This window comes from Rhinatrema bivittatum, chromosome 3 (assembly GCF_901001135.1).
Source record: "Rhinatrema bivittatum chromosome 3, aRhiBiv1.1, whole genome shotgun sequence".
NCBI classification, from domain to species: domain Eukaryota; kingdom Metazoa; phylum Chordata; class Amphibia; order Gymnophiona; family Rhinatrematidae; genus Rhinatrema; species Rhinatrema bivittatum.
In genome coordinates this window covers 418,156,006-418,173,345 of record NC_042617.1, presented here as the reverse complement: position 1 = coordinate 418,173,345, position 17,340 = coordinate 418,156,006, and the positions used below count along the sequence as shown (strand labels likewise).

Sequence of the window (17,340 nt, the reverse complement as noted above, 5' to 3'; positions counted from 1 at the left end):
ATAATAATATCAAATAGAAGGAAGTTCTTGAATTAAATATTTTTTTTCGCAGTGGTTAGAAAGAAAAGATCATGACCACAAACGAACGCTTGTGCAAGACACAGGAAAAAACATCCATATCGTTTTTTTAATGAACATATTGCTTCCCAAACCCTATAGATAAATAAGAAACGCTGCAGGTAAGGCACGCATCTGGTCGTTACCACTCACACCCTCAACAACGTAACGCCGCAGGTTCCCTGAGCGCAACCAATCAGCACTACACCCCTAACCAATGAACGGCGTCGCTTCGGCCTTCTGCGCGCTGGACGCTGCGCGTGACGTTACGGGGCTGGTAGGACGCGGTGCGTATTACGTGTGTTTGAATGGAGGCGCGGGCTGTAAGGGGTGACCGTTACCATTGATAGCATGGCCGTCGGCATAGATAGCAAGCAGCCTATACTGAAAGGTAAGGCGGTAGAAGAAGGCGGAGACGATATCCTGCTCTTAGGTGAGCTGGATAGGTATCTCTCTGGTGTTTGACGAAGGAGAGGCTGCTAGCCCTTGCCTCTCATACGCAGTCCAGGCCCTTTACACTTGAAATCAAATAACCCTTATTCCGATTTATTTGTCTACATTCAGTTAACTTCATCTTTGTGAGGTTTGGAGGAGGAATGTTCAGAGAGTTTCTTAAGCCAATATCTGCCCTTCCTAAAGTGTGACAGCACTTCCGAGGCCCTTATTCATTGTAATGGCACCGTGATGATTTTGTGGTGCAACTTCCTTCTTTTTGCCCACTTCGCCCCTTTGCGATCTCTACAAGATGTAATGGCGAAATAATAATGGGAAAGGCTTTCTCTGCTTCTGTCAACCCGGGGTGGTTCTGCTGACTTCCTGTACTCTGGGTTGCCCTTCCCTATTCTTTTCATAGACGTGGTGAATATAGTAACATTTAGGTTGATGCAATATTGGCATATGAAAAATGGATGCTCATGATTGAGGGCCCGCTCTCCTAACGCACACTCAGGCCGATACAGTACAGTGCGCTCCAGTGGAGTGCACTGTGAACCTGCGGCTGGACGCGCATTTTCGACACGCTAGCTTTACCCCTTATTCAGTAAAGGGTAATAGCGCCTCAAATGTGTGTCTAAACCTTCCCCCCCACCCCCGAAACTAATAGTGCCCGCAACATGCAAATGCATGTTGCTGGCCCTATTAGTTATTCCCGTGCGATTCAGAAAGTAAAATGTGCAGCCAAGCTGCACATTTTACTTTCAGAAATTAGTGCATACCCAAAGGTAGGTGTTAATGTCTCTCGGCACCAGGAAAGTATGCAGTAAAAACTGCTTTTCTGTACACCCTCTGACTTAATATCATGGCGATATTAAGTCGGAGGTCCCAAAAGTAAAAAATAATAAAAAATACAAAAATTTAAAATCAGCCCGCAGCTCACGGGTTGAAAACTGTGCGCTCAATTTTGCTGGCGCCCGGTTTCCGAACCCGTGGCTGTCAGCGGGTCCGAGAACAGAGGCCGGCAAAATTGAGCGTCGGCTGTCAAACCTGCTGACAGCTGCCGTTCCTGTCAAAAAGGAGGCGCTAGGGACATGCTAGTGTCCCTAGTGCCTCCTTTTACTGTGGGCCCTAATTAGCATAATTTTATTTACTATATCGCGCGCACAGGACACTGGCCTGTGCACGTGCCAGGAGAGCGGGCGCTTGCCCGCTCTCCCGCGTTTCTTTCTGTATCGGCCTGACTGATCGATCTCTCTGTAATGCCTGAATCAGTATGCAAATGGGCTGCCATGGTCAAAAGGATGTGCTTGGGGAAATTGTGTGCCAGGGGAGGTGGCAGTCGGTGGGTTAGGAAAAGGGATGCTCAATTTTATGTGAGTACCTTTTCCTAACCTGTGCACAGCCACAAGTTAGGAAAATGGAAGCTTGTTAGTTGAGCGTCCCTTCTTCTAACCTGACTGCTGGCCCACTTTTTTTTTTTTTTGGGTCAGTTCTTATTTTTTAGGTCCTCTGACTACACTTTTTGGGCTCCTCAAAAATTAATGCATGCTCTGGGTCAGGTGTTAATTTTGGAGAGTAAAAATGTGGGTATCGGGCACTTTTTTTTTTTTTTGCATGGGGAGGGAATAGCTAATAGCCTCATCAACATGAATTTATATGTGTTGAGCACTAATAGCTACACTCACGATTGGATGTGCTAATCTCCTATTTTGCATCAGGGGTTATGGATGTGCATCCAGTCATGTCTTGAGCCATGTGTACATGTTGTTGCATTGCCTGAAAGACTGTAGAACCAGTAGTCTGCCTAATTTATTGCCTGCTGCAGACAGTGCAATAGACCTGAGTTGATCTTTCTCTCTTGCTTGTTTGCCACTAGATATCCTCTGTATTGCAGTCTCCCACTAGGCAGTAAGGGAATTCAAGAAAGCACAGGATAAGCACAGAGAATATCTAGTGGTGAGCAAGCAAGAGGGAAAGAGAGAGGTAGAAAATACTGTTTTCGAAAGGGCACACACAAGAATTTTATTTATCCTAAAAGGCGCACAAAAGAATTTTTATATCTGGGGATGCCTTCACTGTCTCCTCCCCTTCCTTCAGTATCCAAGGAGTGGGTCCTTTCTGTGGGGGTGAAGGTATACCTTTGTGGCCCAAGCAGTAGTATGCTTTTCCCTTAGGTGTGTGTATATTTCCTGTTGGTATCTTTGAGTAATGATGCTGGGGAGAAACAGGGCATTACCTGGTGTTAAAATAAAAACTTTACTAATTCTTTAAAAAATGTAACTCCGTATCCAATTAATCTAAAATTAAATGATTTACAGCTGTTAGTGGGTCTACTTCTGTGTAGGTGGTGTTGTGCTTAGGTTCCCTGGGATTTATTTTACCACTCTTGTACTGGGTGCATAAGAATCCCAGCTACTAGGGGATAAGTCCTACTCTGGGCAGGGTTCCCCTTAGACACAGAAAAATCCTGAGTCTCACTTTTCAGTCTCGTACCCAGCTTGTATCCAGTCCCTTAGGATGAAGATCCTGTAGAGGGTCTCCAGTATCTTTCTTCTCCTTCCTGATGTCTGTGACCTCTCACAAGGAAAGGTCTGATGTTACGAAATTCAGGAGCAAGCTATTACAGTCCAGCCCCACTTGAGGAGGGGTGGTTAAAAAAAAACAAAAAACAACTGACCACCAGTCTTTTTCCTGTGGAGTAAGTACTGTTCTTGCAGGCCCTTTTCCCTTAAAAGTATGCTCATAGATCTTCAGTGCCTGGGCCTCTGAATCCAGGGGATGTCTGCAATCATGGACTCCAGGTTATCACCTCCAGTCAAACTTTAAAATAGATGCAATTCATAACAAAGTTGCTCTTTTAATTCAGGGCAGCCCCACACTGACAGGCAGTGCCTTGCAGGGATTTCCTTTACCCTAAAACTTCACTAAGTGAAGGGGATAGGTCTCATGTAGAAATGGAAACTATCAGAGCTCCTTAGTTTTCAAGAGCTAACTCAAAAAAACACACCTAACTTGCTCCTAGCCCCCACTTCAAGGTAGGGGTACAACCATCTCAGTTATTCTCAGGAGGAGGTGCTGACAGGATGGTATCTCCTCTGCATGAGCAGGGATCTAGGGCCATCTAATGGTGACCAGGGGTCCCTGCATATATTTAACCTTTATTTATATTCTACTTTTCGGCTCTTCAAAGCAGATTATGTTCAGATACTGTAGGTATTTCTCTATCCTCAGAGGATCTAAGTTTTTATATCTGAGGCAGTGGAGGGAAAAGTGACTCGCCCAAGGTCACAAGGAGCAGCAGTGAGATTTGAACTCTGGTTCTTAGCCCACTGCTTTATCCACTAGGCGCCCATTCCACCTCATAAATGTGCTTCCTTTCCCTTTAAAAGAAAAGGGAAATCTCGATGGAGACTTTACTTTATTTTGGTTGGTAAATTTAATTTGAGTCCTTCAACAGCTGTAAAACAGGCAAGATGAAGGGCTCAAGTCAGCTCCTTTTGCATGGATCATCTTTGTGAGAAGAAAACAAATATGACAATTTGGAAGAAAGTTTGTTAGCCCATACCACCATTATGGATTTTAGTAGTTGGGATTCTTCTGTGCTGTATAGCATTAGAAATCTGCATTTCTGTTGTGATAGACCCAAACTACTCTTCTCATACTCATCTCCAATCTATTTTTGTTTCACTGTATTTAAATTTAAGTGAGACTTTTTTGGATTAGCAACTGTACCACACTGTATCTGTTTGGGTTTAAATTTTACATAAAACTTGTTTTCTCATGTCACAGTGTATGTTGATTATGTCTATAAATGAGTGTTGTTCAATTGCAATTTGAATTTGTAACCTGCTTTTCTTAATATGACTCAGCTAACAATATTTTTGAAAACAACATAAAATACAAAACACGACTGTATCTCCTTGGTTTTTTTTTTCTGTTATAACTTCTCTTCACCATTTCTTCTTTCCTTTGATGGAAACTATACAGAAGAAAGGATAATGAAGTTTCTTGAATTCAGTGGGATTCAGGATCCAAGGCAGCATACTTTTTAACCAAAGGGAGGTCATGTTAAACAAATCTGATCAATTTTTTTGATTGGGTGAACAGAGCATTAGATCAGGGACTTGTGCTGATATGGTGTACTTGGATTTCAGCGAAGCCTTTGATACCATCCCATACAGGAGACTTGTGATTAATCTGAGTGGTTTGGGGTTGGGGCCAAAGGTGGTGTACTGGATTAGAAACTGGTTGAGAGATAGATGGTGGAGGGTGGTGGTAAATGGACTTCAGTTTGAGAAACGAAAGGTAATTAGTGGAGTGCCTTTAGGATCTGTGCTGGAGCTAGTTCTGCTTGATATCTTTTTGAGCAATATTGAGGAACAGAAGGAAAAGTTTACAGTACCTTTGTACAGATAACATTAAGATTTGCAACAGAGTGAGTTTAGTTTGAGTCATTTTAAAGAAGAAAACTGGAGGCCACATGATGCTGTGAACCTGGATGGCTGCTTGGGTGCTTCCCTGGCATTATTAGCTGCAAAAAATGAGCAAATTCCACTTTTTTCACGCTCCTGAGTTTGCAACTGGTGGGGGAATATTTTGTGGACAAATTCATAACAAGAACCTGGAAGGTAATGACCACCAGGTTCGCGAAACGGGAAAAGGAAAAACATGACTGTCTGAAACTAAAATGGCATCCTTGACTGAAGTGGTCTATAAGCATTGAGTAGCTGGTTTGATGTGATTTCCACTCAGATTTCAGGAGTGCAAAATATGATTGCTGATTTTGGATTGCATTTGGACACACTGGAGGGGAGAGTTGGCGTGGTGGAGGATGACTCCACTTTCATAGCGATAAATTCAATTGCTTGAAAAACTTCTTGCGGAGCCATCTGCAAAAATAGACTATTTAGAAAATCGCTCCTGCCGCAACAATTTGCGGGCGGTGGGAATTCCAGAATTGATAGAGGAGTGGAAATTAAAATCATTTTTGGAGATGGGTGTAGCTGCGGGCCTAGGGTTACCAATGGCCAGTGGTGGCAAGCAGAGTCAGGCCGCGAGTGATCATATTTTAAATTGCTCAACTTTGCTCAAAAAGTAGAGATACTGCAACAATATCATAAAAATAAGGAGCTATAAATCGGCGATCAGTGGCTTTTATTGTTTAAAGACTACTCTGATGGTTTCTGCTCGAAGAAAGGAATTTGTAGCCATATGTGCGGCATTAAATGCAGGCAAATCTGGTTTGCGTTGCTATATCCAGCTCGAATGCATATCTGGTACCAGAACAAGACTCATAGCTTCAATGCGGTGACAGATGCGAAAGTCTTCATGAACTCTTTACTTCCATTAGGGGAATGAAGAACTGACTATAGCAACCATGAAGTATGAGCTGCAATTACATAACGGCACAGTTCTGTTTGGAGGTGCCTCTGATTCCTGACTAAGGAGATAGTATTTAGCTATATTCCTGAGATTTTCTTGATGTATGATACCATGGTTTCCGCAAGTACGCTAGCAGACATTGGAAGCAGTAGACATTAAGTGGATACGAAGCTATACTCATCTTCATTTCCTAATTTTTGTCCAGTTGAATTGGTTATTTGGTTCTATGTGCTTTAACGAATGCATCTGGAAGTGTTATAGTGTATGAAAATATAGTGGGGCCGATAAGGGGTAATGCCTACTGTTTTTGGTTTATGTTGTTTACCCATCAGATTTTAATATGTATGCTGGGGCAGCACCCGATCGCAATTCTTTTTGACCTTGGCCTTCTCTTCTTTGAGGGTGTTCTACTTGGGGGGGGGGGGGGGGTTCTTATTTTCATTTCCATTTGTCTTGTATTTGGGAGTAAATCTAGGAAGTGGAGGGAGGGAAGGGTACTATCTTTAGATGTGCAGTTATTATTAGGGGTAGGTGGTTTTAATGTATAGACCTCAAGAATTTAATCTTTCTGGTGTTAACCGAACTTGGAGCACTTACTATTTGTTTAATGGAAGGAGAACAGGGCTCGATCTGGAACAACCTGACTTCCTTGTAGTGCTTTGGGCACTGCTAATATATTGTCAAAATGAAATTTGGGATGGGGACCCTCATTGAATGCATCACTTAGAATGTGGCAGGGTTGGGGGCCCCAGTCAAAAGAGAGAAAGTGTTAACGCAATTAAAAAGACTCAAGGGGTACATTATATTCTTACAAGAAACGGCTATGCTAGATAAGCATAAAAAGAGGAGGTGGACTAGATAAGCTAGATAAGCAAAAAAAGAGGAGGTGGACGACTCCTCGCAGCTAAAAAAAAAAAACACTAGGTCTGACATTGCAGACTTCTAATATCATATCAAATATTGAATTTGCGCTCTTCAACTCGAAACACCTGACAATCGGTCTAATTTATGCCCCGCCTGGAGCACTGGAAACAGACCCTTCATCAATAATAGAACTCACAGCAAAACACCTAAACTCCGAAAAACCCGCCATCCTCCTGGGAGATTTTAACTTGCACGTAGATGTACAACCTCACTCCACCAACTGTAAAACTCTTCTCGCCTCTCTCAGCAACATGGGCTTCAGACAGATTGTGACAGAACCAACCCATAAAGCAGGTCATACGTTGGACCTCGTCTTCATAAACGAGGGAATCGCAACACACACCATCCCAACTTGCCTTCCGGTACCGTGGACAGACCATTGTATCATATCTTCGGTATTAGAAATAAAAGAGCTCCCTCCGAAATCCACACAATCAATAACTATATCCGTCAGGAAACAGTGCTCTGGCGACCAACTAAGCGAACACCTGGCCAAGGAACTAGTGCACCTGGACCTCTCAGACGCCAACTCTGCAACTTCATCATGGACCAACATCACCAAAAAGGTTGCAGACCAAATGTGCCCCATGACGTCTAAATATATCAACCCTAACAAAGACAACAGGAAACCCTGGTTCACCCAGGAGCTGAAAAAACGTAAACAAGAACTTAGATGCAAGGAACAAAATTGGAGAAAAAACCCATCTTCAACCACCCTCCTCATCTACAAAGCGTGCCTCAACTCATACACAAACGACATCAACAAAGCCAAAAGAGAATTCTACTCCAAAAAAATCCACCACCTCGTCTTTGACTCAAGGGCACTTTTCTCATATGTTTCAACTCTCACTAAACCCCCTGCGCCCTCCATTCCAGATGATCAAGCTCTCAACAAAGCAAATGAACTAGCCGACTTCTTCAACAACAAAATCACAGCACTCCTAGCCCCCCTCAAGGGAACAGCTACACTTCCAAACCACAAGCAACAATCATCACACTCAACCGTTCAACAATCATTGCACGCAACAAATCAACAAACCTATCATTCTATCGTCCAGCAATCTTCACCATCACACACGCAACAACCATCGCACTCAACCACTTTACAACCCAACACAACCCCAACAGTGCTCGACAAGTTCGAGCCCACTTCCACACTTGAAATAGAGAATATCCTCAAGAAGATAAAACCATCCTCTCACCCATCAGACCATATTCCATCAAACACCCTGAGTCTGATCACCAACACCATAGCCAAACCGGTCACAGACATCATCAACTGCTCTCTCACCCAAGGCCATTTACCTAACCAACTCAAGTTAGCCATGCTCAAACCGCTCCTTAAAAAACCCAACCTTCCCACCTCAGACCCAGCTAACTTCAGACCCATAGCAAACCTCCCTATGATAGCCAAAACTATGGAGAAAGTTGTGAACAAACAACTCACAGAATTTCTTGAAGAAAACAACATCCTCACCCCAAACCAATTTGGTTTTCGTAAGACTAGGAATACCGAATCGTTATTAGCCACCCTATCAGACACTATTATCTTTAATCTAGAAAAAGGCCAACCTTGCCTCCTCGCTCTCCTCGATCTCTCATCAGCGTTTGACACAGTAAACCACCAGTGCCTCCTGCAACGACTAACGGACATAGGCATTACAGGAACAGCATTCAACTGGTTCAAATCATTTTTGGAAAACAGATCATACAAGGTCAAGATAAATAACAAAGAGTCTCACGCCATCGAATCCAAAAGGGGAGTACCGCAAGGATCATCCCTCTCCCCGACTCTCTTCAATATATATCTTCTCCCGCTCTGTCAATTACTCACCAACCTCAAGCTAACTCACTTTCTATATGCGGATGACATACAAATCCTCATCCCTATAGAAGACTCACTACACAAAGCTATGTCACACTGGAATAATTGTCTGTCAACTATCAACAATCTTCTCACCAGCCTCAACCTAGTCCTAAACACAAACAAAACTGAAATTCTCATTATAGCACCGGAAAACTATGTCCCACCCACACCTCTTAATGCTAGCCAAAGCCAAGATACCTTTTCGCAACAAATAAAAGACCTGGGAGTCATCCTAGACAGTGGATTCAGCCTCAACAAATTCGTTAATAACACTACAAAAGAATGTTTCTTTAAACTACAAACCTTAAAGAAACTAAAACCACTCCTCCTATACAGAGACTTCCGCATGGTACTACAGGCCATCATACTCCCAAAACTGGACTACTGCAACTCCCTCCTTCTAGGCCTACCAGCATGCACCACAAAACCACTTCAGATGGTCCTTAATGCCTCAGCAAGAATCCTCTCAAATGCCAAAAAAAGAGATCATATTACCCCAATCCTTCTTCATCTCCACTGGCTCCCGATTAAATTCAGGATCCAATTCAAATCCTTAATGATGATACATAAAGCTTTGCACAACATCGCACCGCTCAAGTTAACATTCCAAATTCAACTACACACATCTATGAAACCGACCAGAAGCGCTTATCAAAACAGACTAATCACCCAACCGGCTAAATCCTCGCTGAGGAAACGCGCTCTATCCACAGCGGGCCCTTCACTCTGGAACTCGCTTCCTCCAGACCTTCGCCTTGAACCATGCCACGCTACATTAAAAAAGAAACTTAAGACTTGGTTATTCAAACAAGCATTCCCGTAGAACTAAGAGCAGGAAGAAAGTCAGTCACATATTTTCCGATTACCCCAGCATATTTCACATAACCTTGTTATTTAACCATGTTATTTTCTCATTAACCCTCATGTTATTTTACTAACTGCTACTGTATGTTATTTATTGTCATTTTTATTGCCATTTTTCATTGATATTTATTGTTGTTTATTAATTATTTATTAATTGTTATTGCATTTATTTTCATTTATTAATTGTTATTTATTAATTGTTAGCATTGTTATATATATATTTTTTTCTGTTTCTTGGATTAACTATGTTCATTGTAAACCGCTAACTTGAAGCGATAGTTACTGTTCATTGTAAACCGGGGTGATATGTATATTATACAGGAACCTCCGGTATATAAATCCTTAAATAAATAAATAAATAAGCTGCTTTGTTGCTGGATATCACAGGTATTCTCTGCACAGGGTTCTACTAAACAATGTGGAGTGGTCATTTTGATCCATAAAAGTATATCTTTTCAAATGGATCAAGTGAAAGTGGATCCATAGGGTAGGTATGTGTTGGTGAGGGGCAAACTGTTTAATCAGCTTCCATTTATGTTCCTAATGTATATCAGCATGATTTTTTCACGGGTCTAATTTCTAGCTTACAAGACTTGGGCCCAGCTCTTGTTATTATGGGTGGGGATTTTAACTTTGTAGTGGATCCAGATATAGATCGGAGCCCAAGTGTAAAATTTTGCCGGCTCATATGAGCAAAAGAGTCATTGTGCTTTGTGCTACTCTGAATCTTTTGGATATTTGGCAAACCCACCACCCAGGGGAGAAAGATCTTTCACATTTTGCGAGGGCCCATTCCACTAAATCTTGCATAGATTGTTTTGGTTAGTGAGAGTCTTTTTCATCAAATACCAAAAGCTACGATTGGTTCTTTGGTCATATCAGATCATTGCCTAGTGCAATGTACTCCAGTTCTGACGATCCAGGGTACTAATGCCCTATTCTGTGCATGCTTATGTGGTTAACTAATGATGTTGCATTTTGAACTTTTTTAGAGACCAAATAGTGGGAGTATGAGATAAATGCACAGCATCGTGAGACTCCTGTGCTCTATTGGGAAATGGCAAAAGTTGTTATGCGAGGGGAAATGATTAGTTATATTGCATCCGAGCAGAAAGCCCTAAATCGTTCTGTGTTAGCTCTTACTAAACAGCTGAATCATGTCAACACCGCTTTAATGACACAGGACAAGAAAAATGTTGAATTTTTTCTGCTCAGAAATTGCTCAATGATTCTCCATCAATGGGCCATAAACTCGTTATTTCTGTTGAAGCATAAACTGTATAAATATGGCAATAAATCAGGCAAGTTACTTGCAAATTTGGTCTGGATGCAGAGGGGTTCGGTGCATGTTTAAAGGTATAAGAAGTGAAATGGGAGGGTGGTACTCTGATAATAAGGGGATAGGGAATGTTTTTCAGATATTTTTTTACTGTGGGCTATATTCTGCGGAGCCGGAGGATGTAGTGTTGAGGGAAGACTTCATGTGGAAAGTGAGTTTTCAGAAATTAAATCTGCCACTTACTGAAGGGGAGGTACCTATAGTCATTGGAGAGCTTAAGTCTTTTAAGTCCCCAGGGCCAGATAGCCTACATACTCACTTTGGAACAAAGTATGAGTGCTCCTTACTGATATATTCAATGATACATTTCGTGCAGGGAGAATGCCAGAGTCCTCTCGGGCAGCTGTGGTAATTGTTTTGCCCAAGCCAGGGAAGGATCCAGAGTGCCCATCCTCATATTGGCCGATCTCATTGCTTAATTTGGACATAAAGATATACGCTAAGCTTCTGGCCAACAGACCCAAATACGTTTTACCTTCCTTGATATCATTGGAGCAGTCTGGTTTTGTGGCTGGACGGCAGTCCTATGCTAACATTAGGAGACTACTTTTGGCTATGAAAAAGTATGTTTAGTAACATTCAGAACCCGTTGATAGTTTTTGATGTGGAGAAGGCCTTTGACAAGGTCTCCTGGTCCTTTTTGCAGTGTGTTCTAGAGGCCTTTGGTTTCCAGTGCTTTATTTTTACCGTTGATAGGAGGGCTGAATTAGCCATGCTGTCATGGGAACTGTCAATCAGGAACCGGGAGGTGGAGCTTTACCAAGCAGAGTCTAGAGTTTTCAGTCTCTGTGGCTGCGCGTGTGTTCCCGCGCAGGAAAGTAACAGATTCTTCTCAGTCTGGTTTTTCTGCGCACGGGAGCACATGTGGAGCTTGATTCTCCTCTCTTTTTTTCGTGTTTTTTGACAAACAGTGTTGAAGAAACCTTCCAGTTTTAAATTGTGTCCATGCGGAAAGGTAATCTCTGTCTCCTTTTATTCATTAGTCTCCAAATTCATGAAAGGCTGGAGGCATTCTAAACCACCAGTTGTAAAACCTGTTGCGGATCTAAATGTCTTCCTGATATAACTGATGAAGCTGCCCTTTGAACCATTGGAGATGTTCTCACTCAAATTTCTAACATGGAAAATAATCTGAGACCATGAAAATGTAACAGAAAGATATAGAAATAGCCCCAATTATATCGGTTGCCACTGGCCTGATTAAGAAAAATTTCCTAGCACATCTTGGTATGTTGCCTATACAGATTACGCTCTGTGAACTCCAGATGGAGGCACTGCACAATGAAGTATTAAAAAGGGCATTAGCATATGAGAGATTGAGATCACTACTAGTATACCGTGACTAATGATGTGGTTCATTCCTGTTAAAGTATGCACAAAATAAACCTATTTGGAGACACTGCCCCTGTGAGAGAAGCCTGTGAATCAGGCCTATAACGTCATTGTGTCCAGAGCATTAATCCTAAATCTTCATTTTTTTTTTCTATGATTTGTAGATATTGGGCCTTCCTTTTTCTCTAGCACCATATTTGCCACACTTGAAATTATGAAACAAAATTTTTTATAGATGGTGAATGGGGTAACTCAAATATGTTGCTTTCAGGTTGGGGGTTTTTTTTTTTTTTTTTTTAAAGTGTGGTGATGACCTCCTGTATTGATTACATTATCAATCATTAAAGCTGCTTACGCATAAATTTAGATATCCAGAATGTCTTGGTCTTCATGTGCAAATCTCTGAATAATATTAATATAAGACTTTAATTGTAATGATTTTTTTTCCAGATGTTGTAGCATATGTGGAAGTCTGGTCATCCAACAAAACTGAAAATTATTCACAAGCCTTTGCGCGTCAACTTTCCGATTTGGGAGCAAAAGTAAGAAATAGAGTTGGCTTTGAAATGCAAGATATGTTTTAGCTGTACTAAATAATTTGGTTTTCAAATTTTAATCTCTGAATCATATTGACAGCAAGCTGACTATTAAGTGGTCACTTTCAAACTATCTCCTTTTTAGAATCTTAAAATATCAATATCTGAGCTGCTAAACATATTTTTGGTGTAAAAGATCTATTCTGTGGGTCCTCAAAGCATATGTTTCTCAGCGTTCAGATAGGTTAATCCACAGTCGGTGGGTTGTGCGCCTCTACTAGGAGAGAGAGCAAAGCTGACGTCACGTATATATACACCCCTACTCTGACAGCCCACTAGTATTCTTCATCTCCAGCAAGTGGAGGATGTGCATCTCCCTACTGGGGATTGCTTGTGGTTTTGTTTTTTTTTTAAAGAGAGACAAATCATGCACCGATTCTCCTGAGGTGATATCTTATGGTCCCTCCCTCAGTTGTGTTCTCCTGAGGCGATACCTTATGATCCCTCCCTCAGTCGAGTGCCTTGGTCTGGTAGCCAGTTCCTGTGTGGACTTAGCTGCCAGGAGAGAATCAGCTGAGAGACTAGTGGATGCAGGAAGCTGAGCACAGGGGTGAAGGCATTAGCCCTCTCCCCCCGCTGCTTGCAGAAGACTCTCTGTACTTGGCCAGGATGGGCTGAGCTCAGGTAAAGTTTAAAAAAAAAAAAAAAGTAAGAGATTTAGGGATTGGTCTCCGAGCCTCAGTGTGCCAATGTGACATGCGTTCTTGACTCCATGGGGGACTTGGAGAATTATGGCAATTTTGGCAAGTTGAGTGGCCCTTTGTGCTAGGCCCCACTCAAGTTTCTCTGGGATGTGTGGCAGGCTGCAATGGTGTTCGCATGCTTTTTCTACACAAGTTGGCTGCGAAAGCAGTGCCTGACATCGATTCGCGCCTGTGTGTTCGTCTGGACTGCGTTTTTAGATGTCTAAGTTTTGGGTGCGTTATACAGGCTTTCAATGGGGTGTATATATTTTATTTTTGTGCCCAAGAAGGAGTGTTCTTTTCAGCCCATCCTGGACTTCAGTCGTCATTTGCAAGTGACTCGTTTCCACATGGAAACCTTACGCTAGTTGATACTGGCATTATAGTCTGGGGAGTTTCTTACGTCTCTGGATTTTCCAGAGGCGTATCTACATATTTTCATTAGTCTGGAGCCTCAATGGTTTCTGCGGTTTTGGGGTGACATCAGTTTCAAATGCCCCCCTTCGGTTTGGCCACTGCACCCAGAACCTTCTCCAAAGTGGTGGTGGTTCGCGTAACGCTGAGAGAAGCTGGCATTGTTGTCCACCCGTGCCTAGATGACTGGCTAATTCAGGAGAGAAGCTTGGAAGAGAATCTTCAAGCTTCACTCAAGGTGGCCTCCTTGCTGCAGGAGTTAGGTTGGGTGGTGAACTTGGTCAAGAAAAATTTACAGCCGTCCCAGACACTGGAGTATCTCTGTTCGTTTTGACATGAAGCAAAGCAGGGGTTTTCTGCAGGAGATCCGCATTCAGAAACTGTTGGCTCAGGTGCGGCTATTGATAGAAGCAGTTGGCCCAATGGTATAGTCTTACCTGCAGGTGCTCTGTTTGGCGGCCACCCTAGAGGTGGTACTGTGGGCAAGGGCGCATATGTGTTCTATTCAGCGCACGCTGTTTGCCTGGTGGAGTCCACAGTCTCAGGACTACTCGATACGGCTTCAGTTACCAGTGGAGATCAGCATTCAATTGAGATGGTGGTTGCAGGTGGACCATCTAAGGAAGAGAGTTTCTGTGCAAGCTCTGGACTATCTGGTGCTCATGACAGATACAAGCCTCCAGGGTTGGGGAGCTCACTGTCAGTAGTTGATGATGGCACAGGGTCCCTGGAGTGCAAATGAGTCTCTCTGGAGCATCAATCGTTTGGAAGCGCATGCTGTTCGGTTGGCATGCTTGCAGTTCGTGACTGCTTGCAGGGTCAAACAGTCCGAATGATGTCGGACAAGCAATGACAGTGGCTTACATCAGTCACCAGGGAGGCTCTAAGAATCAACAAGTGTCGCAGGAAATAGAGCAGTTCATGGTATGGGCAGAGGTACATCTCCAGGAGATCTCTTCCTCCCACATTGCGGGAAAAGACAATGTGAGAGCTGATTTTTCTCAGCAAAAAATCTGGATCTAGGAGAATGGGAATTGTCGGATGAAACCTTCCAGCTCATAGTGGGCCATTGAAGCCTACCATATCTAGACTTGCTAGCGACATCATGCAATGCAAAGGTTCCTCGTTTTTTCAGTCGCAGGTAAGATCCAAAGTCTCTGGGCATCGTTGCTCCAGTGCAGAATTGGTCAAAGGGCAAGCTTCTGTATGCCTTCCTCCCATGGCCCTTGTTGGGCAGATTGGTTCAGAGGATCGAGAGGCACACGGAGATGGTTTCTGGTGGTGCTCAATTGGCCCAGAAAGCTGTGGTATGCAGATCTGCTGAGACTCTTGTCCGGCGCTCCTCTCCAGTTTCTGCTCCAAAGAGATCTGTTGTGAGAAGGGCCTATTCTTCATGAGGATCCAACTTATTTTGTCTTACAGTATGGCCCTTGAAAGGGCTCAGTTGCTGAAGCAGGGATATTCCACTGCTGTGATTTGCACCTTGCTTTGAGCTTGGTAGTTCTCAACCTCCTTAGCCTATGTTTGGGTTTGGCAAGTGTTTGAGGCTTGGTGTGAGGAATGAAGGTTCATCCTCATTCGATTAAGTTCTCACTCATTTTGGACTTTTTGCAGGATGAGTTGATTAAGGTTTATTGCCTGATACTGGGGGCTAGGTGAATGGTGGATCGTTGTCTGCCCATCTCGATGTGGTGCAGTTCTTGAAGGGGGTGAAGCATTTTCATCCTCTTTTGCGGTTGCCAGTGCCCTTGTGGAGCCTTAATCTGGTTCTAGATTTTCTTGCAGTTCCCTCCTTTCAGCCACTGCATACCCTTTCTTTGATGCTACTTAGCTTGAAGAAGGCTTTTCTGGTAGCAATTTTTCTGTGCATAGAGTTTCTGAACTGCAGGCTCTTTCTTGCTGGGAACCATTCCTGCAAGTAACTCTGGGGGTGGTCCAGTTGTGAACTATTCCATATATTTTTTTTAACAAAAGTGGTTTTGGATTTTCACTTGAATCAGTCAATTTCCCTGCCAGTGCTGGCTAAGGAAAAAGATATGGAAGAATATCATCTGTTGCAGACCTTGAATGTCAAGCGACATCTCTTGAGGTATTTGAAGGTTTCTAGTTCTCTTAGGAAGAATGAGTCTGTTTTTGCTCCATGGTGGGACTAAATGGATGAGCCAGCGTCAAGGACTACAATAGCTCGCTGGATTAAAGAAGTTAGCACGGCTGCCTACATGGATGCTGCGCAGCCATTACCTAAGCGGGTTAGGGCTCATTGCACTAGGACTCAGGCAGTGTCATGGGCGGAGCTTTGATAGTTGTCTCCCATAAAATTTTACTGAGCAGCGACGTAGTCCTCCTTTCACACTTTTTCCAGGTATTACATCTGAATGTGCAGGCCTGAGAGGACACAGCCTTTGTGCATGTAGTTTGGTCGGACTGTGGGCAGCCTCCCGACCTTTTTGGGAGTAGCTTGGGTGCATTCCACTGATTGTGAATTAACCTGTCTGAATGCTGTGAAATGAGAAATTGCTGCTTACCTGATAATTTCATTTTCTCTAATGAAGACAGGTTAATCCACCTTCCTGCCATTGGCTGCCAGTTTGTGGTTCTGTTGTCCTCCTGAGTGGCTGTGTTAACCTGTCTTCATTAGAGAAAAGGAAATTATCAGGAGAGTAACTTCTCAGTAACGATCTTGCAAGAATTAGTTAGAAAGTGACTAAACCAAGACTTGCCAGAAGATAATTGCCCACCAGGTAGAGTCATGTTTTATCTCATAAACGGAGCATGTTGTTTGATATAGTTTTCTATAATTTGAAATTAAGAACATAAGAATATGCCATACTGGGTCAGACCAAGGGTCCATCAAGCCCAGCATCCTTTTTCCAACAGTGGTCAATCTAGGCCATAAGAACCTGGCAAGTGCCCCAAAACTAAGTCTATTCCATGTTACCATTGCTAATGGCAGTGGCTATTCTCTAGGTGAACTTAACAGCAGGTAATGGACTTCTCCTCCAAGAACTTATCCAATCCTTTTTTAAACACAGCTATACTAACTGCACTAACCACATCCTCTGGCAACAAATTCCAGAGCTTAATTGTGCGTTGAGTAAAAAAGAACTTTCTCAGATTAGTTTTAAATGTGCCACATGCTTAACTTCATGGAGTGCCCCCTAGTCTTTCTACTATCCGAAAGAGTAAATAAGCGATTCACATCTACCCATTCTAGACCTCTCATGATTTTAAACACCTCTATCATGTCCCCCCTCAGCCGTCTCTTCTCCAAGCTGAAAAGTCCTAACCTCTTTAGTCTTTCCTCATAGGGGAGCTGTTCCATTCCCCTTATCATTTTGGTAGCCCTTCTCTGTACCTTCTCCATCGCAAGTATATCTTTTTTGAGATGCGGCGACCAGAATTGTACACAGTATTCAAGTTGCGGTCTCGCCATGGAGCGATACAGAG

At 42.9% G+C, this 17,340-nt stretch overlaps 1 protein-coding gene across 12 annotated transcripts in view; it reads left to right on the top strand.

The window, feature by feature from the left end:
• Positions 1-209: 209 nt before the first annotated feature.
• The window catches only part of MCPH1 (microcephalin 1), a 714,835-nt gene continuing 697,704 nt past the window's right edge, over positions 210-17,340 (top strand). For 6 of the 12 annotated variants that reach the window (XR_003855670.1, XR_003855672.1, XR_003855671.1 and 3 more), the window contains exons 1-2: positions 387-490; positions 12,651-12,742. Coding sequence is in view for 9 of the 12 variants with exons in the window: in XM_029595746.1 (XP_029451606.1) it covers positions 409-490; positions 12,651-12,742 (174 nt within the window). In the remaining 3 variants the exon portion in view is untranslated. Of the gene's footprint in view, positions 491-12,650; positions 12,743-17,340 lie in introns of all 12 variants that reach the window. The other 6 variants (XM_029595745.1, XM_029595744.1, XM_029595742.1 and 3 more) reach the window with 5 other exon arrangements.